This window comes from Salvelinus sp. IW2-2015, linkage group LG20 (genome assembly GCF_002910315.2).
Source record: "Salvelinus sp. IW2-2015 linkage group LG20, ASM291031v2, whole genome shotgun sequence".
Lineage (NCBI taxonomy): Eukaryota > Metazoa > Chordata > Actinopteri > Salmoniformes > Salmonidae > Salvelinus > Salvelinus sp. IW2-2015.
In genome coordinates, this window is record NC_036860.1 from 74,119,672 (window position 1) to 74,147,265 (window position 27,594).

Here is a 27,594-nt window from a genome sequence, read left to right on the forward strand (position 1 = left end):
CCCCTTGACTTTTTCACATTTTGTACGTTACAGCGTTTTCTAAAATAGATTAAATACAATTTGTTCCTCATCAATCTACACACAATACCCCATAATGACAAAGCAAAACCGGTTTTTAGACATTTTTGTTAATTTATTAAAAAAAAGAAAAACAGAAATACCTTATTTAAATAAGTATTCAGACCCTTTGCTATGAGACTCGAAATTGAGCTCAGGTGCATCCTGTTTCCATTGATCATCCTTGAGATGTTTCTGCAACTTGATTGGAGTCCACCTGTGGTAAATTCAATTGATTGGGCATGATTTGGAAAGGCACACACCTGTCTATATAGGTCCCCCAGTTGACAGTGTATGTCATCTGTGGGAGAGCAATAAAGAGCATAAATCAAGCCATGAGGTTGAAGGAATTGTCCGTAGAGGTCCGAGACAGGATTATGTCGAGGCACAGATCTGGGGAAAGGTACCAAAAAATGGCTGCAGGATTGAAGGTCCCCAAGAACAAAGTGGCCTCCATCATTATTAAATGGAAGAAGTTTGGAACCATCGAGACTCTTCCTAGAGCTTGCCAAACTGAGCAATCGGGGGAGAAGGGCCTTGGTCAGGGAGGTGACCAAGAACCCAATGGTCATTCTGACAGAGCTCTAGAGTTCCTCTGTGGAGATGTGAGAACCTTCCAGAAGGACAACCATCTCTGCAGCACTCCACCAATCAGGCCTTTATGGTAGAGTGGTCAGACTGAAGCCACTCCTCAGTAAAAGGCACATGACAGCCCGCTTGGAGTTTGCCAAAAGGCACCTAAAGACTCTCAGACCATGAGAAACAAGATTCTCTGATCTGATGAAACCAAGATTGAACTKTTTGACCTGAATGCCAAGCATCATGTCTGGAAGAAACCTGGCACAATCCCTACGGTGAAGCATGGTGGTGGCAGCATCATGCTGTGGGGATGTTTTTCAGCGGCAGGGTCTGGGAGGCTAGTCAGGATCGAGGGGAAAGATAAACGGTGCAAAGTACAGACATCCTTGATGAAAACCTGCTCCAGAGCGCTCAGGACCTCAGACTGGGGCGAGGGTTCACCTTCCAACAGGACAACAACCCTGAGCACACAGCCAAGACAATGCAGGAGTGGCTTTGGGACAAGTCTCTGAATGTCCTTGAGTGGCCCAGCCAGAGCCCATGTAAATATGATCTTTCAGTTTTTTTAATTTTTTAATAAATTAGCAACAATTTCTGTTTTTGCTTTGTCATTATTGGGTATTGTGTATAGATTGATGCGGGGGAAAAACAATGTAATCAATTATAGAATATAGCTGTTACGTAACAAAATGTGAAACAAGTCTGTCTGATTTACATGGGGGGGCTGGTTGTCACTATCAACTCCATTATAATACATCCCAAGCTCTTGTGCTTTTTGTTGTGCTTTTAGCTTCCATCATTGCCTCTCTTTCACAAATATATTTTCTGTGTCACACCCACATATGCACACATGCATGTGCAAACACACGCATACACACACACACACATTTACTTAATGTCATATGGTATTCTCACGGCATATAAAGCTTAATTTTGTTCTGAATATTGTTAATTCAAAGAAAGACTTTGCTATTTATAAGACTCGACTCTGTGTCCTATATAGCTTCATTTCCTGTTACTAAAGGAATGAGCTAGTAGCGAACAACCGAACTCGTACTGTGACATCCAACCCCGTGTTGGGGCTGAGTGTGTTTGATGGCTTAACTCCATATTGGAATAAGATTTTTAAAAAGGCTCCCCATTTCAACCCAAGACATTGTAAAGGCATCCGCATGCTTCCCATCCGAAACAGTTGGGAACAGTTTGTTTATATATTATGACAATATTTTGTGATGTTTGTTCATTTGGTAATCTGCACGGGTTTTTTTGGGCTGTTCGTGCACACAAAAATGTCTCTCGAGGCAAGCTGAAGTCGGTAGCCTAAGTCTACGTCCCTTTGTCAGCGATTGGTCAACAGTAGGGATTCTTCAATGACGAGTTTGTCATTCAACGAGAGACGACTCGTTTTCATGCTAATTGTTTCACTTGAGAAATACTGCACCAAACGTCTTAGATCTAAAATCTCAACAAAAATGTATGACACATTTCATGAGTGAGTTTGAGGAAGTGTATACTGGCTATGGGATCTCAAGATGAACAAACAGTACTATTGCCACTTTTTTTCAAGCAAAGGTCTTTTAAGGGAGTATGCAAGCACACTCGTTCGGTTCGACCGAGGCATGCTGACACCTTAACAGTACTGGTGCTGAGAAATACACAACAGTAAAAAATAAGTGTGACAATCAACCCCGGTCTCCCCTTTATCAACCCAGCTATGAGAGATGAATTGGATCAGTATCACATCAATCTGACCCATTGATTTGCACTGAAAATGTGACATTCTCCATCCATCCATCATTTTGTACCTACCTGGACTGCAACGAGAGAGATTATAATTAGACCTGGCCCCTGTGTCACCATGATGGCTCTAAACGATCACTCACTCTATCACCACTTGGAGAGAAGGAGGAGGGAGATGGAGGAAGGAGATAGAGAGACTTGTCTTCCTCTGCCAGGCAGGCAGCAACCATGGTCATCGTCTCCCACTGAAGACTGCTAGAGAGAACCCTGAGTGAAGTCTGACTGAGCCGCTGGCCGCTCATCATTAGGTTGCATGAAAGCCTGTTTGTGTCCATTAGCCATAGAGAGGGATAGAGAGAGAGCCGACACCTATGATCCACACTGGCGCTCATTAATACCAAGGATGCAAATGAGGCATGGCTAAAGCACCAGTGCCCAGCCCAGTGTAGACGACCCAGGGTGTAAATTACCCAGATGGGTGTCTGACGTAACGTCAGTTCCAGGTCAGAGACAAACACACATGGGGGGAAAGATTATAAGCGGTTGTTTCTTCATTCAGAATTAAATCATCACAATGTAGGTTCTCATCCATGGTTGGAAGGAAGTCATTATATGTTAGTCGTGCGTAAAGAGACATCACATGTAGGAAGTACTGTAGATCCCCAGTGAGGAAATGTATCCCGAAGAGGAGATTATTAACCAATAGACAGACATTTCCTGAGGGTGATTGTATTTTCTAATGACTATGACTTGCTCTTTTCAAAGTCCTGTCCTCACCTTAAACACGGGCCATCATTATTCAGGCATTACCGGATTATTCCCAGCTCATTGATTTGTAACACCATTAGAGGGATTTGAATGTCTTAATTCATTATCATTAATATTAAAGAATGCAGAAAAGACCGGAACACTCACACCTAGCAAACATTCTCTATGTGGTGTTTTGGGAAATACTTTCTGAAGCTGCATCCTCATAACCCTCATGATGTCTATTCATATGGGGACACAGGCTATGTAAGATACATGTAAGAGAAAACATTTATTTGTAAAATTGTTATTTTTTTTCTGTCATGTTTCAGCATATACCCAAACACATGAAGTATTCCTCTGTATTCATCTGTATATGTTCGTCTGAGTCTGCATGTCTAGTTGCCTGTTTCATCTCATAATTCACCTTTTAGACAGCAAAACATGAGCAAAGCTTTTGAATAAATATTCAAAATAAAATGGAATATTAATAAAACTGTATTGTAAGAAGCTGTTTCCTAGCAACATAAAATTGTGTGTGTCCGTGCGTGCTTGTGTGCGTGTGTGAGAGAGATAAATACAGAGAGAGAGATAGAGAGAGCGAGTGAGAGACAGAGGGAGAGGGAGAGAGAGAGGAGGGAGACAGAGAGGGAGAGAGAAAGAGATTGACTGACTCACGCAGACCCCTATAATTTGTGATTGTGGGTTTTTCTTAATCACAAATCTGCAAAGAGAACCCAAACGTCAGAAAATACAATTACAAAGGTTAAAAGCGAAAGGTGCCGGTGGTACACTGAACATTGAGCCAAAGTCTTGTTTTGGATACATAGTGTTAAATGTTGATAGACTCAAATAACCTATTTAATCACCACATGACTCATGCTGTAACCAACCTGTTAACAAAGCAGACAAACTTGGCATGCCTTCATGCTGCTTCACAAAAATGTCAGGCTAGCTGTCAGATATGAAAGTACCTATTTAATGGGGCTGACACGTTACAAGACTACCATTTTCCAACATAAATAAAGTATCTGTACCTTGAATTCTGTCACTGTATTGAAGGAATGTTTTTCATGCTCATTAATTAGATGTCTACAGAAATGAGGTATTTTAGCTCTTTGGGGATTCTGTCCAGCTTCCATTGTAAAGACAGACAGACATCCTCATTCCTCTGTCATCCTCATCCCGCACTAAACGTACCCTGGCCACAAATAATCAGGGGTGTTACCACCCACTACCTCCTGCTCCCTGGAGACACTGTCTCAGACAGGGGCGTGGAATGCAATGCATGGGGAGATCAGTGGGCGCTGTGTCGGCTGCCAGCAGACTGCCACGCACCCGCTGTGATGTGACAGGCAGCGTTAATAAAGGTGCGTGACTGAGAGGGGGCCATGTGGACAGCTCCTCTGTCCTCTCTCTGCATAATGAGACAGGGGGTCTGGGCTAGGAGACAGGTGGGGGGCAGAGGGGTGGGGTGGAGGTGTCAGGCCTGTATTGTTGCTCCTGGTGCTCTGCCATACAACTCATTCCAGAACACTCCTCTAGTCAGGGGAGGGAGGAAAAGAGGGGAGGGGAGAAAGGGAGGGGGTATTTCCAAGGTGTTCAGCTGTGCCAGTGAATCCCTCCAACCACGAATGTGCCTCATCACCATGGCGACTGGGGCTATGAAATTAGTAAATGGCAGGAGTCCAGGAGTTCACCAGCTCAGAGAGAGAAAAAAATCGAATGTATTTTGTATCTTCCCTGGATTAGAATAACGTTCTATGGCAGACATGGTAGGGTGGCTTTGAATCTTTGTTGAGCTTCATATTAAGTGTAGTGCAGTTAGATGATTCTTATTGAATGATTCACCACATAGATGAGCTGCTGTCTCACCTTCTATCCACTGTTTGTTTAAACTGGCCTTAGGCTACCATAAGTTCCCAGACACACACGTTATTTAAGTGATAATGCCAGAGAAGACGTTATTTAGAGGATGTATTGGCACGGGTGCTGTTAGGCCCGAGACGAAGTCGGGGGCTGGCAAACTGTAGCAATATATCCTCCAACCACCGGCTTCGAGGGCAATATCACGTTCATACAACGGGTTCTCAACATATTCAAATAATGTTTGACATATTTTCATTAAAATGTATTGAATTTATTCATACTATTTCATCCTTCCACAAGATATAGTCCCGAAACAAATCTACGGTTGCTACCCAAGCCGGGCGGTCGTTCGTTCTATTGGTTAGGTTGCCAGAGACGCGACCCAGTCATTCAGTCTTTTTGTTCTGTATCTATGGACGCGACCCAGTCGTTCGTTCTAAATGTTCCATTGCCATACTGGCTGGCAACGTTCTTATCCCTTGCTTGCTAGCTAGCCAACTACGACTAACTTACAGTCACGTCAAACAGTGCAGACAGAATAACAATAGCAATTTGTTTATATTGTTTTCTAGTGACATTTAACAATGCGCTAATGAGGCACGATTTCGCTGGCATAGAAAATGTGCTCTCTCGTTATGACACTGTTGTTTAGAGGAGCTAGCCAACAACACAGCTAACACAATAACTTGAAACTGAAGCTGGGAAGACTGCAAACTAGCTGCACTTAATTTTGTTTGACCTTTTTTCTATGGACATTTCTTTGTAAATATCCATAAAAATGATGCCAGCTGATTCATGATTTAGACTGGCTGAGAAACGCTGCCTGCCTCTCGTCCCGACCCCTACACGTTCATTACTATGGGACAGTTGGAAACAATGTTGCAAATGTTGGTTTTTACAAATCTCCCCGTTGAAAACTAAATGTTTGTGTAAAAGAAATGTGAGATCATGTCTAGATGCTTTTTATAGTGGAGATCAAGTTTATAACTTCCCTGCCTGGGCTGATGAGACGGTGGTTTGCACAGTCAGATGGAACAGAGTAAATAGGCATTTTAATGTCATAGATTTAGCCGGTGGTAATTTGTGGAATAGACACCGTCTGGAATGCGCTTTTAACCAATCAGCATTCAGGATTAGACCCACCCGTTGTATAATGACAGACAATTCCCCTCAGACTTGTTGCTGCAGGAAGGAATGTCTGTCTAGTCTAGTGAAAGACCAGGGGTACTGAATCATGTATAATGTAACAGTTTGTTCATGATACACTACTGTATGTGCTGCTGGTTGTGATTGACAGCTCAGCATTAGGTCTCCTTTAGTCTTTTGCTAAATGGAAACCAGGCATAATAAAGCTCATCCACATTTACTAAAGACGATAGAAGCATCTGTGTGTAAGTGTTTACTGAGGGGTTAAGAAAGCATTTCTCTATATAGACCCTTTAGGACAGTTTTGTTTCTATAATCTTAACAGAAAATTCATAAATCATATTTAACAGAATGTGTCAAATGATAATTTAATTGACAGTGTTATCCCTCTGTATGTTTTACAGGCTGTCTGAGGGGAATGGAGAGTTCTTTGTGCGTATGAATGGCATCCTCCAGAAACAAGAGAATCTGCTGCGTGCTGCCCAGGCTGAGGTAAACCCTAAACCTCCTTATGTTTATTTAAAGGGGCAGTGCAGTCAAAAATTCGATTTTCTTGTAAAAAAAAAAAAAAAAAAGAAGATATTTCCATGCTATGAGGTTGAAATAACAGTCTGAAATTGTGAAAAGTAGGATAATGCCCTTTTAGTTTTGGAGCTTTAAAAAACGAACAACAAAAAACGACTGGAATTTCAGCCTGTTCAGGTGGGATGGAGTTTTTGGCCCACAGCATGACATCCCAATCTGATCTGAATATTCTGACCAATGACCAGTCATCTTTTATTTGCATATGTATCCTCTTACTTTGAAGGGGTAGACTCTAGAGTCTAGACGATCCTATCTGCCAGTCAGTGCTGTGCATATAAAGATATTTACATTTGTGTCAACACGCCCACACAATCAGATTGAGCAATGATAAAAAGTATATTTTGAGTTATTTTCATGAAGTAACCACACACAGGGATTTTTTAGACAGTGATGATTTAAAAATAAAATAAAAAAGACTGCATGGGGGCTTTAAGCAGGAAGTTCCTTGAAATGTTTTTTTTATTTTTTAAGGAGACTATAGAGGAAAGGTCTTGGGTAGTATACACATACTTTGCTCTAGCAGGTCCTCTCTGCTATGTCTATGTAATGGGGGTTAATGTGCTGCTAACAGCTTAACTTCCTCCACTGTCCGACTGCCCCACACTGGGCTCGAACCAACGATCCTCTGCTTCGCAACACACGTGACTGCCCTCCTTAACAACGTTCCAATGGGTTGAACCACCCAAAAGGTACCGACTGGATCCCTCGGTCTGGTACATTTCAAGCTATTTGTGGAGCTAGCTTACGGTACGTTCGTAACTCTGTGTTGCACAGTGGGCTGTGGGGACAGACGGACAAGGTTGAGAAGGCCGCTCAAAAGGCTGGAGGCTCAGCTGTCACAAGAAGCTGCTCTCCATGGCTCTCTACCCCCTCACTTCCCACACAAGAGGAAAGAGACTGGTACTGAATGGGGCGCTATTAAGATGTTTATCTGAGACCACTTGTTTTCCACCCTCTTCAGCTATTAAAGTGGTGAAAGGGGAACAAAAAGAAAATCAATGATGCAGTCATTGCCTCTGTCTGATTGTGTGCCGCGTTTGAAAGCGAAAGTGTTTGGTTGGCGATAACAGCTCATTGTGACTTAACCTCACAACCCTTTCCAAGCCTTATTGAAGCAGTCATGGCGATGGAGCCTGCTCAAGGGAGATTGTGTGGCTCTGAGGTTTAAAGTTATCTCTCTGTGTGTCTCCGCAGTGCGAAGGGGAAGGTAACACAGCCGCACCACCAGCAGAGCACGTGGACCAGGCCTTCGTTCCAGAGAGGTCCAGCAGGAGAGAGGTGAGTAGCCTGGGCACCCTAGGGTAGAACATTAAGCTCTAGCGATTGGGTGGTATTTTACTTATTTTTAGCCTTTTCTCATATCTAGCTCCCCAACTAGAATCTAGTGTCCTGACCCAGTTTGCCTCTATCCTCACACGGCTGTAGCTAGCTACACTGTTGCGTAAACCTCACACATTGTTAGCTACAGTAAGGTCACATCATTCTATTGACAGAGACATGTTTCCCAGCTCTTATTTAGCAGTGACCCTGCTTTAAGAAAGAAAAATGCTGGTTAAGGCATTCACTGAGGTTGTTTTCTTCCAGCTGGACCTCCTGTATGAAGAGGCTGTTTACACAGTAGTCAACAGGGTGGGCGTGCCCTCGCCAGAGTACGTCACCAATGAAGGCGACATCTTCAGTTATCTGCTGAAGGTACACACACTCCTTTGATCGGCTAAACAGCCCACCTGGCCAAACTCTCACACACACATGGCAGAGACCAACAAACACTTACTCTCATACAGATAAGCACACACACACTTATGAACGCACCCTAGTGTGCTGTAATTTAAACTTCAAATACTAACTAATAAAATAGACAAGACCAGAAAGAGCCAAGTAAGCTGAAATAATTACTGTCCTAGAAAACAACAGCAGAAATCAGATTGTCTTGTCATGTGACTCCTGTTGTAAACCCCTCCTCTAATCTCTGTCCTCACCAACTGATCCTAGAGGTTCAGTCTGGCGGTAGAGCCATGTTTGCTTTGAGACGTCTGTAGGAGACTGAGCAGATGTGCTTTGGCTTAGAGCTGATTAAATATCAAAGCCCAGACCCACTGAGTTTTGATGTTCAGCTGTAATATTACATCCATTCAGACTCTGTCACTCCAAAGCTGCGTCCTTGCTTCCTCTGTCGCTCTCTGCTTGAGGTGGTGGACCAGGGCACATGTCCCCATGCTTTGAAGTAACCCCTGGTTCTCTTTGGCCTTTTGAAGATAGTGAGATTGAACCTGTACAGCCCTCTTGGATCGGGCTTATGAGAACGCAAATCATTGGCAAGGGATGTAATGCTTATCATCATTGTATTATTGTTTCAAATAGTTTTAAAGTTATGCTGTGATTTATAAAGCATACAGGTCAAAATGCAGGCAGGTGTATAGTTGGATGTGTATTGCAAATATGCTCACAGACCTATGAGGCTCTCTTGCTAAGAGCAGCCTTTTCCACTGTCGTCCCTCTCCTAGGTATTTGATATGGGTCAGGAGGAACATGACATCATTCTGCAGAGAGTCCAAGAATCCAAGGTGAGATGCTTTGTTCCACTCCCATCTTGTCAATTTCCATCTCCTGTCTCCTCTCCTGTCACTTCCTGTATCTCCCATCCGCAGACACACGCCGTGTAAGCTGTATGAACAAGATAGCACCGCTGAGTTGTCACTGTGAGGATCTTCAAGTCTGCACCATTTAATGTGCCTTTCTTTTGTGTTTAGCTATACACTGAGTTTACAAAACTGCTCTTTCCATGACATAGACTGACCAGGTGAATCCAGGTGAAAGCTATGATCCATATTGATGTCACTTGTTAAATTCAATTCAATCAGTGTAGATGAAGGGGAGGAGATGGGTTAAAGAAGGATTTTGAAGCCTTGAGACAATTGAGAACTGAATTGTGTGTGCCATTCAGAGGGTGAATGGGCAAGACAAAATATTTAAGTGCCTTTGAACGGGGCATGGTAGTCGGTGCCAGGTGCACCGGTTTGTGTCATGAACTGAAACGCTGCTGGGTTTTTCACACTCAACAGTTTGTCATGTGTATCAAGACATCCAGCCAACTTGACACAGTTGTGTCAAATCATTGGAGTCAACATGGGCCAGCATCCCTGTGAAACGCTTTCGACACCTTGTAGAGTTCATGCCCCGATGAATTGAGGCTGTTCTGAGGGAACAGGGGGGGGGGGGGGGGGGGGGTGGACTCAATATTAGGAAGGTGTTCCTAATGTTTTCTATACTCAGTGTATAGCATGTTGCATTCGCAAGGTTAAAGTAAAATGCATGGAAAGCACTAACTAGCACTATGTACCCGGAGAGACTGAGCTGATGGAGTGTATTGATAGCCGTAGTGAAGCTCACTGTGCACCAGGAGACATAATGATCTCTGAAAGCCCACTTTGTATGATGCCCTTGACTAGCAGCAACCTTTCAAATGTCAGTTTGAAAGAGATGCTGGGCTCTTCTGCAAGACTCCTTGAAAGGTTGTGTGCAGAGAAGAACATATTGTGCCATTTAACTGTTCCATCCTACAATGATCTCTGTTTCTCGCTGGCACAGCAGTGTCGTTCCACCTTAGTGACACACAAAGCCCTGGCATTATACACCAGACAAAGAAAACACACATTGATTATTCTCTCTTGACAGACTCACGTCTCTCACACTGCAGTGATTGCTGGTATTTTGTCCACCACTGATGAAAGTGTATTTGTCGAGTTAAAGAATCCGAATAAAAATAAAGTTCACCGACTAGCTGTTGTTTTCAAAGTGGACTATTTGCCATGTTCAAGGCCCGGTTTTGGAATGCAGCGTGCTTATGGATCGTTTCAGCGAGATGTCTCACTAATGCATGACTCTTAGCCTGTGTACTGCTGTTACTTTGTGCACTTTGTTTTGCAGAGAGCCAGTTTCACCCTGAGAGTGTCTGTCATGAAAGGGAAAAATCTAATGGCAAAGGATGCAAATGGTGAGGGGTGTTTGTGTTCATTTACTGCTATTGATGGGAAGCAGCATTTGTTTTCTGTGCGTGGATATGAAATGTCATCGTGTCCATTTGCCAACTCCAACTCCCCATTGACAATGAATGCAATTGTTTATTATTGAAATAAGATTAGAACATTTTCAGATCAACTATATTGAGTGAGACACATTGTTCTTTCTGTCTGGAAGAAAAGTAAAAACCTCTCATGATACAGTGGTTCAACCAAGACACTAGAACCATCATCACATCCCTGTCCACTTTAGACAGCACTGGACCACTTTGTCTAAAAGGACACAGGCTGCTATTACTAGCAGACCAATTGCTTTTGATTCCTGAACCTCAATAAGGTACATCACCGTCATTCTAACAGTATAATCTCAGTGTGTCTCTATATTAGTTTAACCGTTACTGTTCCTGGGTAGGGTACAGCGACCCCTATTGCATGCTGGGAATCCTCCTGGGCCAGAGCCCCCGGGAGACAGAGGAGAAGAAGGAGAGGAAGTTCAGCTTCAGGAAGAGGAAGGAGAAGCTGGAGAAGAGGTCCAGTACCAAGGAGGTTCTAGCAGCCACGTGCATCCAGGTGACTGAGGTCAAGCCAGAGACGCTCAACCCAGTCTGGAATGAGCACTTTGTTTTGTAAGTACAGTACTGACGGTACGCCGATTCTGGAAGTTGTTGGCAGAATGCTTGACATTTGTATGTGTCTCAGAGCCTAACGGTAACAGCGTTTGTTTACACAATGTTAAATTATTATATTTCTTTCTTCCAATAGTGACATTGATGATGTCCACGGTGATCTACTGCATATGGACATATGGTAAGATTAAAATCAGTGTGGGCCTTTCCACTTTCAGTCCAAATTCCAGATTCCTGAAAACGTCCTACCAACCAACAGTCCTACTAACCTATGCTCTTCTTCTCAGGGACCATGACGATGACGTCTCTGTCGCAGAGGCCTGCAAAAAACTGAATGAAGTCAGTGGACTTAGAGGAATGGGCAGGTAGAACAGGCTTCTATTTGCTAATTATATAGTCTGTGAAATAGGCCCTTTAATATAGTGAATGGAGGTTTTGACTGCCAGGTCATTGAGACGCAGTGCTGGTTGATTGCTCTGTGTTATATTTCATGTATTCATCAGTYCCTTATCCCACCAGGTATTTTAAGCAGATTGCCAAATCGGTGCGGTCCAATGGGACGTCGTCATCAGGATCATCTGAGGACAATGCTGATGACTTCCTGGGCTGCATCAACATTCCACTGAATGTAATTCTTTAAAGTTACAGCTTTCACTTCCAAACTGCTGTTTACTGGTAATGTTTCTTCTTTTACACAGTAGTAATACATTTTACTTGATGCAGTTTATTCTAATATTTGTATCTATTAGCTATTATAAGTGTTAACTAACATTTTATTAATTATACTCCACCAAACTTGGTTCCTGGCTCACTGTCTATCAGAGAGGCGCAAACACCCGTTATTAATTTATTGTAAATCCATCATAAAAGAGTGTGAAGTTTCGGTCTACACCTTCATCAGACCGGAACGTCACTCGGTTTGAATGGATTTAGAATAAATGATAGTTTTATGATGGAGAGAGCGTCGCGCCTCTAAAGAAATCCACTATTATTTAAGGCAGAACCTCTGTTCCAGTTGTTTGAGCACAAAACCCTTTTTTCCTGGCTTAGTGTCTAGCCCATGGGCAGGCCCTCGGATCAATATAAAAAAAATCTATATATATATATTTAGAAACTCAGTCGGGGTCTCAACTTACTGTTGAGAGTTACAATAGTAGAATAGAAAAAGTGCAATTTCGAACTTTGCCAGTTTTTCTCTTGTTATGTCAGTCACTGATAGTCAGTCAATTAGCCCATTTCAGCAAAAAAAAAATAGATTGCTAAGTTAGCTTAGCAGCCAGCTATCTAAACTTTTTATCAGTCTCGCTCAGATATCGTATTAAAAACTGCTAACATTTCTCTCCACCCCATGGAAGAATGTGTAGAATTGCAGGAAATTAGCTGTYAAACAGGATGTGGGTACGCAGACCAGCGAGCAACCGCGGCCCCTCGTGATGAGTTCAGACTTTTTGTGGTCCCCACCCTCATCAAAGTTGCCCATCCCTGGTCTAGCCTGTTTGTTGTTCGCCTGTAGGAGATTCCTGTGATGGGATATGACAAGTGGTTTAAGCTGGAGCCCCGGTCCAGTGCCTCCAAGGTCCAGGGAGAATGTCACCTGATTCTGAGGCTCTTCACTACCCAGGTAGCTACTACAGTCTCTCTGCTCCACAGTACCTGTGTAGTCTACCCAAGTCACTTGATCATTTCATTTTGTTCCCCAGAGAGACACTACACTGAGTAAGAGGGAATCCAAAGAAGTCATTCATAAGAAGATGCTGAGTCAGATTTCTGGAGTACGAGCATGCTCATATTCAGGTGAAACTCTACTATAGAGTGCATCTATTATCAAGTGAAATGACAGAAATGGCTATGGATGGTTTCCTTATGCTATCCATGTAAATCATCTTGTTTTTCTCTCCAGAAGGAGCCTTATAACTGGAATGGGCAGGTGAGTCCTCCAGCATGGACTGTGCTGTCCATCATGCTGTGCAAACTGACCTCTCGCCCCTGCAACAGGCCATCATGTAAGTAGCTACAATAGTAACACTTCAATGTAGATCATATGCCATAGGTATTGCGGTGGTCCAAATGAGAAAATCTAAATTATGCCAAGCTGGTGGAGCCTGTGCCAATAAAGTACCACATTTTTAATTATGAGTTGCATCTTTTCCTTCCTAGTCCTTTTAGGTCTGAAACCATTCATCTCAGCTGAGAGGTGAAGGTTATGTTATGTACAGTAGATGTATAGTAGTATGTATTGCTCTGGTCTTCAGTCGCTGGCAGTGCTATAGCAGCCACCACCGGTCCCCAGAGGATGTGCTACACTCTGCTGCTGAGGCTCCTGAGGACCATCGATGCAGAGTGGGATCCCAAGCTGTGCAGGGAACCTGGTAAGCCTACTGTCTCCTACTGCTCCCCTCTGGCTCACAATCATCTTTCATCTGCATTAGGACACCTCATTAACTCACCACTCAACATCCATCATCCTATGACCTAGGGGTCTGTTATTCAACCAAAACCTGGTTGTTTCGGTGAGGTACTTTTTCTGGAAACTAGACTGAAGCCCAGAAGTCCTCTGAATGTGCTGTTATTGGGCTAGATCGATATTGTGAGGTTGAGTGATGTGATGATGATGTCTTCCTGTGGTTCAGGAGCGGCAGCTGTCGGACAGCTTCAGGCTGTACACGGACCACTGTCTGTGTCTGATGAAGAGCATGCGTCAGGTGTTCCCCTGCGCCAGTCCAGCCGCCGTCACACGCTGCGAGCCTCATGCTGAGGTAAACTCATACCACAGGAGGCTGGTGAGGGGAGGAAGGCTCATATTAATGGCTGGAATGAAATGAATGGAATCACATTAAACCATATGGAAACGTATTTCATGTGTTTGATACATTCCGTTCCAGCCATTACTATGAGCACGTGCTCCCCAGTTAAGGTGCCACCAGCCACCTGTGACTCCCCCCCCCCCCCCCCCCTCTCTCACTGCATCAAACACTCCGCCAGCGATGTCATACCAGACCAAACACTCAACCAAGTCACTAGAATAAACCACAGACAGAGTACCTAGAACAGTCAAGCCAATAGGAGGGCAGGGTGGCAAAGTCTAAGCCTATTGGGAGGGTTTTCTACTTGAATGGTGGTGACTGTGCCAATAAAAGCAGGCTCATGTTGAGGCTCATGTTGCGTATGCTCTTTCTCTGTGAGCAGCCCCACGGGGCACTGTACTTCTGTGTCGTACAGACCAGATGAATGGAAGATCCTGCAGGGCCTTTTCCAATGAGATTTCAAAGTCTGCCCAGTGATTGACACTCCTGCAGAGATCTCTGTGTATTGTGGACACAGACAACACACAAAAAAAAGATGTACTCAAACACATACTAATCGTTCTTGCTGTCAGTCACCTTAACGTAAAAAGGCTGACAGGAATGACAGGTTAGGCCAGTCCAGGATTGTCTGTTCCAGCAATCATTTGGAACATTTGTGTCCAACAATCGTTTTGATTACCTACAAATCACCTTGCATTGTGCCTTTTGTCTTTTACTCAGTAATGAGTTGTTGGGCTACAATAACAGGCCCATGTTTCCCTTTGTGTTTGTGACTCAGGGGTGTAGGACACATGCAGACCATGCCGGCCTTCAAGACTGRGTGCCCCCTTCGAAATGAACTGCATTTGGAAATTGCCACRGTTGTCAAGGTACAACATAAATATAAGGAAGACCTGTTAGTGTTAGCACTGTTGCCTGACTAATTCGAGTGACTGCAATCTTTGATTTCAACAGAAAGGTACAGTGGAGTGGTACGAGAGCACAATTTCACAATTCAAACCAGAGGASGGGGTAAGTTGACACCATAAGAATTGATAACACACAAATTCATACAAATAGAGTCGCACATTCTATATATWAACTCCCAGTCATTTATTGGATAACACATGGATGGGGACTGTCAGGGTTGTGTGTGAGCTGTAGTGTGTCGATTCTATAGGCTCTYGAGGAGCAGCTGAGGAGACTGGTCCAGGTGGTGGATGCAGTGTGTGCAGATGTACAGAGGGGACAGAACGTCTACAACAAGCTCTTCTACAGGTACACAAACAGTCCCTGCAGTTTATTGTGTTAATCAAGGACGGTGACAGGGCGAACTTGACTTTTAAGTAGGATCCTGTTGATTATGTCAAATAGCAAGTGAATCCTGTTCTTTGTTTTGTCTTTTTCAACGCCCCAGTGCGGTGAAAGTGGATTTCTTCAGCATCGCTTATAGACAGTTGGAGAAACTGGTGAGAATTCCTTTGAAACCAAAAGGGATAGAACCTGCCAACATCTTTATCCATACATGACATTTATCCATACATGATGATATACAGTATACTGATGCATATAGTGTTCCTGTATGTTCAGCATGCATGTATCCTCACTGTTGACCCTTGACCTCTGAGATGGGGTGACTGACCCCTGTGCTCCCCCAGGTCGCGGACGACGTGAGCGTTGCCATGGAGAAGGTGTGTGGCACTCTGGAGCAGGAGAGCTCCAGGCTAACTCAGACCATGGGAGAGACTCTGTTAGAGCTCTACATGTCTCTGAAAATACTCAAACGCTTCAGAGAGTTCCTCCCTCTCAGGTGAGTTTGTGAACACCCCGGTCAGACTGGTGGATGGTGGATGTTCAGCTTGGTTGCATTGAACTTTTAAAAAACAGAAAGATTGATTAGATGTTGTTATTGCTTGGTGATTTGATCTTGCATTGAACTTCTCCATATGCTTGAACATACAGTAGATTAGCTAAATGTCAGGTGGTTAATGAGTATTTCTCTCTCAGGGACGCTAAGATGATGGCCTTGACTGCCTATCACAACTGGTTCAAGACGTCTATCCACAAGTGGCTGCAGATAGTCCATGACAAGGCTTGTGACAGGATCCGCAGAGCAGTAGACATGGACCAGGTGAGAAAGGCGTTTTATGGAAGTGTCTGTAGAGATTGCTTTTCCATGAAAAGCAATCTGAGAAAACATGGAACATACGGCAATCAGGATATCCATTACACTTCTACAGCAGAAGCCATTGATGATCTGTAACCCACCATGATGTTTCTATCTCATGTACTCTGAATATGAGTTAGTTTCTGTGTACTGTACCTGTGTGTCAGTGTATTTCTAATACAGTACATGTTTATGACTTTCTATAAGTTGTTGTTCATAGAATGTGTGTGTGTGTACTGAACAGCTGGAGCCAGTACAGCAGGCCAAACACAGCTCCTCGGCGGTGGATGTGACAGCGTGTTTCAGCCAGGTGCGGGAGTTCTGGAAACAGCTGTCCTGGCCAGACTCTGCAGGGGCCTTCATCTTTGTCACCCGCCTGACAGACGTGAGTGTAACCGCCACACACACAGAAACACACCCATGCACACACACACAAGTGCACGCTTTCACACACGCTACACATCCAGAGACAGTGTAAAAAGCTCTACAGGTGGCAAGCCACAATCACAAACAACCAGAGCAGAAAAAAATTATACTAATTGAGGGTTTCACTCTCGATGATGATGATGATGAGTGAGATGTTGTCTGTGTTGCAGAATTTCTGCAGCGAGGCCGTGTGTTACTCAGAGATGATAAAGCGCAAGATTGAGAGGAGCCAGCAGGGTCGAGACATCAAGAGCCTGACAGTGCAGGTAACGCCTGTGGGAAGGCAGGAAGGAAGGGGGGCTCCAGGATGACGTGGGAAGTAAATGTCAACGAGTGTTCTTTCCCTGGCAACACAAAGACCACAGCGGGTTGTCCGTAGCCTAATATGTTTGGTCTACTTCAGTGGAAGCTGCTTAGAGGAGAACGGATCATAATAATGGCTGGAATAGAGTAAATGGAATGGTATCATAAACATGGTTTTCATGGGTGTAATACCATTCCATTCACTCCATTCTGTCCATTAGAATCCATTCCAGCCATTATTATGAGCCCTCAGCAGCCTCCACTGGTCTACTTACCATCCTGCCTCTTTTCATTGTCAATCATTCACTCCCTCCCCCAATCCCCTACCTGCCTCTTTTTTTAGCCCTGCCTCTTTTTCGTCCTTTGTTTCCTTCAACCATTCTCGACCTTTCCTCTGGCTTTCTCTTCTTCCCTCTACTAATGTACTTCCTGGATCTTGGTGTGGGCTAGCTGTGCATCGCCCTGAACYACACAGAGCATGTGCGTGTGTTCCTGGGCCACCTACCTCGGGACCTGGACTGGCAGGGCGTGGAGCAGGCCATGGAGGAGTCTTGCGGGGCGGAGGGGAAGGAGCAGGTCAACAAGGCCCTGAACGGACAGCTCTACAACGTGGATGCGGACCTACAGAGGGAGGCAAAGCGCCTCATCACCCACCTCACAGACAAGGTCCCTCCATCTCACTGAACTGTCCTCTCTGTCAGTCATACTTAGTAACCAGTCATCAAATCAAATGAGTCACTTGCGCCGAATACAACAGGTATTCCCTTACAGTGAAATGCTTACTTACGAGCCCCAAACCAACAATGCAGTTTAAAAAATAAATAAAAATAAACATTGTTGAATAAGAATAAGAAATAAAAGGAACAAGTAATTAAAGAGCAGCAGTAAAATAACAGTAGCGAGACTATATACAGGGGAGTACCGGTACAGAGTCAATGTGCGGGGGCACCGGTTAGTTGTGGTAATTGAGGTAATATGTACCTGTAGGTAAAGTTATTAAAGTGACTATGCATCGATGATAACAACAGAGAGTAGCAGCGGTGTAAAAGAGGGTGTGGTGGGGGGGTGGATGTTCAGGAGTCTTTTGGCTTGGTGGTTGAAGCTGTTTAGAAGCCTCTTGGACCTAGACTTGGCGCTCCGGTACCACTTGCTGTGCGGTAGCAGAGAGAACAGTCTATGACTAGGGTGGCTGGAGTCTTTGACAATTTTTAAGACCTTCCTCTGACACCGCGTGGTATAGAGGTCCTGGATGGCAGGAAGCTTGGCCCCAGTACTTCCCTCTGTAGTGCCTTGCGGTCGGAGGCCGAGCAGTTGCCATACCAGGCAGTGATGTAACCAGTCAGGATGCTCTCGATGGTGCAGCTGTAGAACCTTTTAAGGTTCTGAGGACCCATGCCAAATCTTTTCCTTCTCCTGAGGGGGAATAGGTTTTGTCGTGCCCTCTTCACGACTGTCTTGGTGTGCTTGGACCATGTTAGTTTGTTGGTGATGTGGACACCAAGGAACTTGAAGCTCTCAACCTGCTCCACTACAGCCCCGTCGATGAGAATGGGGGTGTGCTCAGTCCTCTTTTTCCTGTAGTCCACAATCATCTCCTTAGTCTTGATCACGTTGAGGTAGAGGTTGTTGTCCTGGCACCACACAGCCAGGTCTCTGACCTCCTCCCTATAGGCTGTCTCGTCGTTGTCGGTGATCAGGACTACCACTATTGTGTGATCGGCAAACTTAATGATGGTGTTGGAGTCGTGTCTGGCCGTGCAGTCATGAGTGAACAGGGAGTACAGGAGGGGACTGAGCACGCACGCCTGAGGGGCCCCTGTGTTGAGGATCAGCGTGGCAGATGTGTTGCTACCTACCCTCACCACCTGGGGGCGGCCCATCAGAAAGTCCAGGATCCAGTTGCAGAGGGAGGTGTTTAGTCCCAGGGTCCTTAGCTTATTGATAAGCTTTGATGGCACTATGGTGTTGAACGCGGAGCTGTAGACAATGAATAGCATTCTCACATAGGTTTTCCTTTTTTCCAGGTGGGAAAGGGCAGTGTAGAGTGCAATAGAGATTGCATCATCTGTGGATCTGTTAGGGCAAATTGGAGTGGGTCTAGGGTTTCTGGGATAATGGTGTTGATGTGAGCCATGGCCCGCCTTTCAAAGCACTTCATGGCTACAGACGTGTCATTTAGGCAGGTTACCTTAGTGTTCTTGGGCACAGGGACTATGGTGGTCTGCTTAAAACATGTTGGTATTACGGACTCAGACAGGGAGAGGCTGAAAATGTCAGTATTTTTGTATTTGTATTTATTATGGATCCCCATTAGCTGCTGCCAAAGCAGCTGTGCCAATCTTTGTGTTGCTTCACAGCCCGTGCTGTTTCATAAGGTGTTTTTTTTATATCTGTTTTTAAATCTAATTTTACTGCTTGCATCAGTTACTTGATGTGGAATAGAGTTCCATGTAGTCATGGCTCTATGTAGTACTGTGTGCCTCCCATAGTCTGTTCTGGACTTGGGACTCTTGCGGTATGTCTTGTGGGGTATGCATGGATGTCCGAGCTGTGTGCCAGTAGTTTCGACAGACAGCTCGGTGCATTCAACATGTCAATACCTCTCATAAATAAAAGTAATGAAGTCAATCTCTCCTCCACTTTCAGCCAGGAGAGATTGACATGCATATTATTAATATTAGCTCTCTGTGTACATCCAAGGGCCAGCCGTGCTGCACTGTTCTGAGCTAATTGCAATTTTCCTAAGTCCTTTTTTGTGGCACCTGACCACACGACTGAACAGTAGTCAAGGTGTGACAAAACTAGGGCCTGTAGGACCTGCCTTGTTGATAGTGTTGTTAAGAAGGCAGATCATCGCTTTATTATAGACAGACTTCTCCCCATCTTAGCTACTTCTGCATCAATATGTTTTGACCATGACAGTTTACAATCTAGTGTTACTCCAAGCAGTTTAGTCATTTCAACTTGCTTAATTTCCACATTATTTATTACAAGATTTAGTTGAGGTTTAGGGTTTAGTGTTTTGTTCCAAATACAATTCTTTTAGTTTTAGAAATATTTAGGGCTAACTTATTCCTTGCCACCCACTCTGAAACTAACTGCAGTTCTTTGTTGAGTGTTGCAGTCATTTCAGTCGCTGTAGTAGCTAACGTGTATAGTGTTGAGTCATCCGCATACATAGAAACTCTGGCTTTACTCAAAGTCAGTGGCATGTCATTAGTAAAAATGGAAAAAAGGGGCCTAAACAGCTGCCCTGGGGAACTCCTGTTTTAACTGGATTATATTTGAGAGGCTTCCATTAAAGAACACCCTCTGTGTTCTGTTAGACAAGTAACTCTTTATCCACATTATAGCAGGGGGTGTAAAGCCATAACACACACGTTTTTCCAGCAGCAGACTATGATCAATAATGTCAAAAGCTGCACTGAAGTCTAACAAGACAGCCCCCACAATAATTTTATCATCAATTTCTCTCTGCCAATCATCAGTCATTTGTGTAAGTTCTGTGCTTGTTGAGTGTCCTCCCCTGTAAGCATGCTGAAATTCTGTTGTCAATTTGTTTACTGTAAAATAGCATTGTGTCTGGTCAAACACTATTTTTTCCAGAAGTTTACTAAGGGTTGGTAACAGGCTGATTGGTAGGCTATTTGAGCCAGTAAAGGGGCTTTACTATACTTGGGGAGCGGAATGACTTTAGCTTCCCTCCAGGCCTGAGGGCACACGCTCTATAGTAGGCTTAAATTGAAGATGTGGCAAATAGGAGTGGCAATATCTTCTATTATCCTCAGTCATTTTCCATCTAGATTGTCAGACCCCGGTGGCTTGTCATTGTTTATAGACAACAATCATCTTTTCACCTCTTCCACACTGACTTTACGGAATTCAAAAGTACAATTCTTGTCCTTCATAATTTGGTCTGATGTACTTGGACTTGGTCAGCTTTTGTTGCTGACATGTCATCCCTAAGTTTGCCTATCTTGCCAATGAAAAAGTAATTAAAGTAGTTTGAAATATCAGTGGGCTTTGTGCTGAATGAACCATCTGATTCAATAAATGAAGGAGCCGAGTTGGCTTTTTTCCCCCAAAACAATTATTTAAGGTGCCCCAAAGCTTTTTACTATCATTTTTTATATAATTTATCTTTGTTTCATAGTGTAGTTTCTTTTTCTTTTTTATTTCGTTTAGTCACATGATTTCTTAATTTGAAGTACATTTGCCAGTCAGTTGGGCTGCCAGACTTAATTGCCATACCTTTTGTCTCAACCCCCTCAACCATACACCTTTTCAATTCCTCATCAATCCAAGGGGATTCAACAGTTTTTACAGTCATTTTCTTAATGGGTGCGTGCTTATTAGTAACTGGAATCAGTAGTTTCATAAATGCGTCGAGTGCAGCGTCTGGTTGATCCTCATTAAACACTACAGACCAGCAAATATTCTTTACATCATCAACATATGAATGATGACAAAACTTATTGTATGACCCCTTATACACTATATTAGGCCCAGGCTTTGGAACTTTGATTTTCCTAGATATGGCTATTATATTGTGATCACTATATCCTATGGATTTGGATACTGCTTTAAAGCAAATATCTGCAGCATTAGTAAAAATGTGATCAATACATGTTGATTTAATTCCTGTGCTGTTTGTAACTACCCTGGTAGGTTGACTGACAACCTGATCCAGGTTGCAGGCACTGGTTACAGTTTGAAGTTTTTTCCTGAGTGAGCAGCTTGATGATAGCCAGTCAATATTTAAATCCCCCAGAAAATATACTTCTCGGTTGATATCACATACATTATCAAGCATTTCACACATATTATCCAGATACTGACTGTTAGCACTTGGTGATCTATAGCAGCTTCCCACAAGAATGGGTTTTAGGTGAGGCAGATTAACCTGTAGCCATATTACTTCAACAGTATTTAACATTAGATCGTCTCTAAGCTTTACAGGAATGTGGTTCTGAATATAGACAGCAACACCGCCTCCGTTGGCATTTCTGTCTTTTCGGTAGATGTTATAACCATGTATTTCTACCACTGTATCATCAAAGGTATTATCTAAGTGAGTTTCAGAGATAGTCAGAATATGAATGTCATCTGTTACAAGCAAGTTATTGACTTCATGGACCTTGTTTCTTAGGCTACATATGTTAATATGGGCTACTTTTAGCACTTTTCTGGGTTGCTTGATTGTTTTTAATGCTTTACTAGGAGCTTATCAGAGGTAGACTTACTCATGTTATCTACATTGGAGCTGATAGTGCAGGGTGAGCTGCATAAAGTGGTCTTCCTACTATTGCACACCGCCTCAGTGCTAACAGTGTAACTCTGGTTTATAGGCTCATGATTACTGCTTACAATAGCTGTAGGATAAACAGATGTGTTCAGTGCAATTAGGGGTACATCAATTAAATGACTTACATTGTGTTTGCCAACGCCCCTAAGATCATGTACATTTGATGCAGCATTATGACGACTCATTGTCACAACGGTAGGGATTAACTGAGCTGGTCTTGGATCATTTACCAGTCATTGTTTCAATGCAGCCTTGAAATGCGTGGACAGAGTCCAGGAGCCAAGATGGAGCCAATATGATTTGGATGGATTCTGTCATTCCTGTAGAGTATCTTCTGTTTCCAGAAGGTGTCAAAGTTATTAATAAAAGTGACCCCAGCAGAGCTACAGTAGTCTTTTAGCCAGATGTGTAATGCCAGCAGTCTGCTGAATCTTTCACACCCGCGGCCCAACGATGGTACTGGACCTGAAATTATTGGCCGTTTTTTGGAGTCTTTTAATGCTTAAATCAGTTCTTTAAAATCAATTTTCAAATGTTCCGAGCTAGCTCTCCTTATGTCGTTTGACCCCACATGGACTACGACAGTGTCAGCTGACCAACTGGAAAGGGTCAGTGAAGAGACTTGCCAGTTGGTCAGCTCATGCTCGCAGTACACGTCCTGGTAATCAATCTGGCCCTGTGGCCTTGTGAATGTTGACACAGGCAAGGGACACAGTCATGCATGTCAATATCAGTTTCCATGAGAACGGGTTACATAAATGATACAGACCTTGGTTCAAATAGTATTTGTTTTCTTGTTTTTTTGGGGCGTTTGATGAAGCTTGTTTGGAGTGCAAGACGTTCGGGGGTTTCACATTTGGGACTATTCCATTGGTTCCATTGCGTCAGGCAACCTTAATCCAGCACAGCTAAAGTATTTCAAAGAAAACAAATACTATGTGAACACAGGTTTGGTTACATAATACTGTATGATATGGCATACTAAAATTGGGTCTTGCCTGGTAATCGTTGCCTTGAACAGAGAGGTAAACCAGTGCATTGTGATATTGTGTGTTTCTAGATGCTTTCAGAGCTGAAGAGGTACCTCCAACACATCAGCCTGTCCCCTGACTCCATCAACAACGATGATGTAAGACTGAACAGTACATTGTGCTCTGCTTCTGTCATGGAGCAGCAACCTCTCTGCTTTCTTTCTTTGTCCTTTCTGGGTTTGAAGACATTTCCTCAATAAGCTTCCCCCTAAGATGGGACACTGTTCTGTGACATTGTTCTATTTCCAGGCCGTGTCCCCCCTCATGAAGTACTTACGTGACACTTTAGTCATCCTCAGCGAGTCTCTGGTGAAGGAGAATCTGGCTAGGTAATTACCTGCTGTGTCACGTCTTTATCTAGATGAGCATCTTAGACATGCACGCAATAACGATACCCCTCTGACACATTATGCTGTAGTACTGGTCATTATCTAGCCTTTATGATCACTTGACATACAGCGGATTGTTGTCTAACTGTGTTCTCCTGTGTACTGCACAGAGTTCTCCTCGGCATGTGGGAGCTGCTCCTCAGAATGATCCTAGACACGGTGGCGGAGAACATGGGAGTCCAGGTGGAGTTCTACAACCGCTTCCAGTACACTGTGGAGGTCAGTGGTCTGTGTGTCTCTCTCTCTCTCTCTCAGTTGACCCCAGAGACAGGGAGAATCACAGTAGGGGCCTATTTCCTCTTCTTCCTCATCTTCCTCCTCCTTTTCACCATCATCAGCTACTGTATCCTTGCTAATTARTTGTGTGGTATAATTTCCATACCACTGATATTCGTCAGGTCTCTTGGCTGCTCAGTCCCTGCTGAGGAGAGTCCCCACRAGACTGGCAATGTGACAGTTCCTGTATTCTAATGGAGCACAGAGCTGGCAAGGGACACACGACAGATTTGGATGAAAAGTCATGAAAATGCAAAGCTGCGTGGGTAGAACATGTGGTGTGTTCCATGGTGATCTCCTTCTCCTACTGGGGGCTTCACGCTGTCAGCGAGMATACATACCGGTCTGCTAATATCCTCTGACATATGCTCCAACKAAAGGCGTTASTTATAGTTACCACCGCTAATTAGCTAGTCATGCCAGTCGAACAGAGCYGAGTATCAGAACATMTAACCTGAAACCTTCCCCACCACAATGCTCCTTTCAGGCCCTGGTGCAGTTCTTCTATGCTGATGGAGAGGGACTTGCCATAGAAGATCTGAAGAACCATGTCGACTACAAGGTGAGAGCACCAAGGGTTTATGTACCATTTAGCTACTTAATGCCTGACCGTGGTAGAGAGACTTTTCTAGTGGGGMTTGTTCAGCTGGTTCCTGACGAGCCRCCTCRRCACTGCTGTTCCTATAGGCTCTCGACGAGGAGCTGAGGCTGAACAAGTGTTCGTCCTTTGAGCTGATCGAGCAGTACTTCCTGGAGAAGATCTCTCAGCAGGTAGTCTGCAGCCTGCTGGGCTGCCACATGTGACTCTAGCCCCCAGGCTAGTGTAGTGGGGGAGTGTTGATTAGGAGCTGAAAGAGCACAACACATTTTCTTTTTCTTTATCTCTTTAATGCTAATGTGGTCGCTAGCTGTTTTCTGTAACGGCGGTTCATTTTAGAACGCCAGAACAACTTTACAGGCATGGCCACTTACGACAAGCATTTCGCTCCACTCGCATTAACATCTGGTAACCGTGTGTATGTGACGAATAACATTTGATTTGATGTCCAGGATTCATCGTACTGAATGGATGTATAACAATCCAACCAATCAACCATCTGTTTATGTATGATTCGTAATATGGATCTGCCTTTCAGAGAACACTGAAGCACACCCGCTTTGGCCGCGTCAGCGTGAAGTGTTACTATGATGCTTCTGAGCAGAGGCTCACGGTGGAGATCCTGCATGCCGCCGATCTCATTGCGTTGGACGCCAATGGTAATTATCAGAGTTCCATTGGCATGCAGCTCCTTATGCAGAAAGAATGCCAATCCAATCTTCTGTATGAGCCCCTCATTCGTTCCCGTTCCTCTCTCTCTCTGGTGCCACACAGGGCTGAGTGACCCCTTTGTCGTCGTGGAGCTCTGTCCCCACCACCTCTTCCCCATGGCCAAGAGCCAGCGCACCCAAGTGAAGCTCAAGACCCTGCACCCAGTATTTGATGAGCTCTTCTATTTGTGAGTGTCTAATCCGCCTTCTGTATTTTTTACATTTATTTAACCTTTATTTAACCAGGAAGGGCTCATTGAGATTTAAAATCTCTTTCAAGAGCATCCTGGCCAAGATAGGCAGCACCAAGTCATTACAAAAATTACAGACAGACAACATGAAAAACTACAAGTAATCTAGTAAAAACCATTGAATTCACAAGAGTATAACAATATGCACTAACAGAGAAGGAAATGTTGGGATTGGTGGATGATATGATAATTCCCTCTTGACAGCAGCTAGATTGAAAAGCAAAGCATGGAGATGTAGACTTCAGTTTGACTCATTTTCCTCTATCTGCTGTRCCACAGCCATGTCAGCCCAGAGCAGTACAGGCACAGGTTTGCCTGTCTGACTTTTACTGTGATGGACTATGATTGGCTGTCCACCAACGATTTTGCCGGGGAGGCKTTGGCCCCGCTCAGTGACTTCTGTTGGCCAGGGAGACCCAACGCCTCAGCGGCCGGAAAGASCATCCAGCCGACCATCCTGCACCTGGCCCGGAACAAACCCAGCGGTAKGMAGCAGGGTTAGGGTCAATTCGATTTCAATTCAGTCAATGAATTAAGTAAACCCGAATTCTAATTCCACGTTTTCCTCATTGAAAAGAATTTAGGAACATTTGAATTGTAATTTCAGTTTACTTCCTGAATTTACTGAATTGAAAGGAATTGACCCCAACCCTGGTAGGACAGTCRGCCGGATAGACTACAMTACATAACACCACCCCTCTACTCCTCACTGAGCGGGAACGGGCCCCCAGGGAGGAGAGCGTGTTAAGTCTGGGAAAGGTTTCCTATTACTTCTGTAATCCAACCTAGCGACCCGTTCAATCTAAAGGTAATTGTGGCAGGCGTTGGATGGATGCACTTACGTCTCTGTTTGCTCTCTCCATCCAGAGAAGCCAATCATGAGGATTTTGGACGCACGGACAGGAGACGGAGAGGCTCAGGAGTTTGTGAGGAAGCTAAAGGAGATTGAGAAGTCCATGGAAGAGGAGTGAAGCTGTCAGCACTGGTCTGGTGTATTGGTGTATTCTGACTACGTCTTTGCCACATGTGCTTTTGTACTTGTTGTACTACCGTATGTTTACAATGTTTACAGTTTTCAAATCCTCTTGTACGTGCACTGAAAATGTAATGCTGAACAAAACACAGTAACACATGACTTTTTAAATTGAAATACGAATGTCCTGTCTCTCTGCTGTATTTTTATGCCTCAAATCAAATGCTATTTGTCACATGCGCCGAATACCACAGGTGTAGACTTTACCGTGAAGTGCTTACTTACAAGCCCTTTCCCAACATTGTGGAGTTAAAAAGTAAGAAAAAAAATCCAAGGGTCCTATCTGAGAAATGTGAGAAATAGCTTATCCTATAGTGATTATTTTGTTTTCTAAAGAGCTCATTGAATGTTATCTTTGTTATATTATCTTTGTTATATTATCTTTGTTGTATTACATCTCTAACATTTAACTGAATCAAAAACTAATTTGTAACTGATATGTATTCAGTCGAATCATGTGGGTGGATCAATCGTTGAAGAAATATATACTCACTACTGTTTCGGAGTTTGTGGCAAAGTAGCACAAGGATGTAACACTGCAAGGAAAAGCCGTCTGTAGCCAGGTTTTGTAAGTCAACACAAGGAGTAAGGTCACGTATGGCTGTTTACACAGGCAGCCCAATTCTGAAATGTTTCAGATCTTTTCACACCAGCTCTTTTTCAGAGCTGATCTGATTAGTCAAAAGAACACTAAGTTAAAGAAAATAGATCACAATTTGGCTGCCTGTGTAAACGCAGCCTATGTGACGCCATCTGTGCTCATTGATGATTGATAATTGGATGTTTATATCTCTTCAGATTATGAACCATATCCCTGAAGAAAAGAGTATTAGTCCTCTATTTGTTATATTGTAAATGTGAACTACTTGTCCTTGAATTGTAATGGATTGTGCTGCTGTTCATTGTACCATTCAAATGAAAATGTCTATAAATAAAGATTGTATTTAAATATGA

General features: G+C 43.8%; 1 protein-coding gene across 1 annotated transcript; it reads left to right on the top strand.

Annotated features, from left to right (window-relative positions):
- Window positions 1–4,407: 4,407 nt before the first annotated feature.
- LOC111980092 (BAI1-associated protein 3) lies at window positions 4,408–27,594 on the top strand. Its single transcript, XM_070449782.1, is given in 37 exon segments — window positions 4,408–4,466; window positions 6,543–6,630; window positions 7,918–8,001; window positions 8,308–8,415; window positions 9,228–9,287; window positions 10,651–10,717; window positions 11,155–11,368; window positions 11,505–11,549; window positions 11,656–11,733; window positions 11,888–11,996; window positions 12,882–12,989; window positions 13,069–13,134; window positions 13,136–13,162; window positions 13,269–13,320; window positions 13,323–13,371; window positions 13,621–13,654; window positions 13,656–13,748; window positions 14,002–14,111; window positions 14,509–14,520; window positions 14,951–15,041; window positions 15,127–15,183; window positions 15,332–15,429; window positions 15,569–15,620; window positions 15,810–15,961; window positions 16,159–16,282; window positions 16,563–16,703; window positions 16,915–17,010; window positions 17,498–17,713; window positions 23,413–23,481; window positions 23,633–23,712; window positions 23,883–23,991; window positions 24,536–24,610; window positions 24,736–24,819; window positions 25,185–25,305; window positions 25,421–25,544; window positions 25,887–26,092; window positions 26,475–27,594. Coding segments are annotated over 37 exon segments (3,462 nt in total). The 3' UTR covers window positions 26,579–27,594.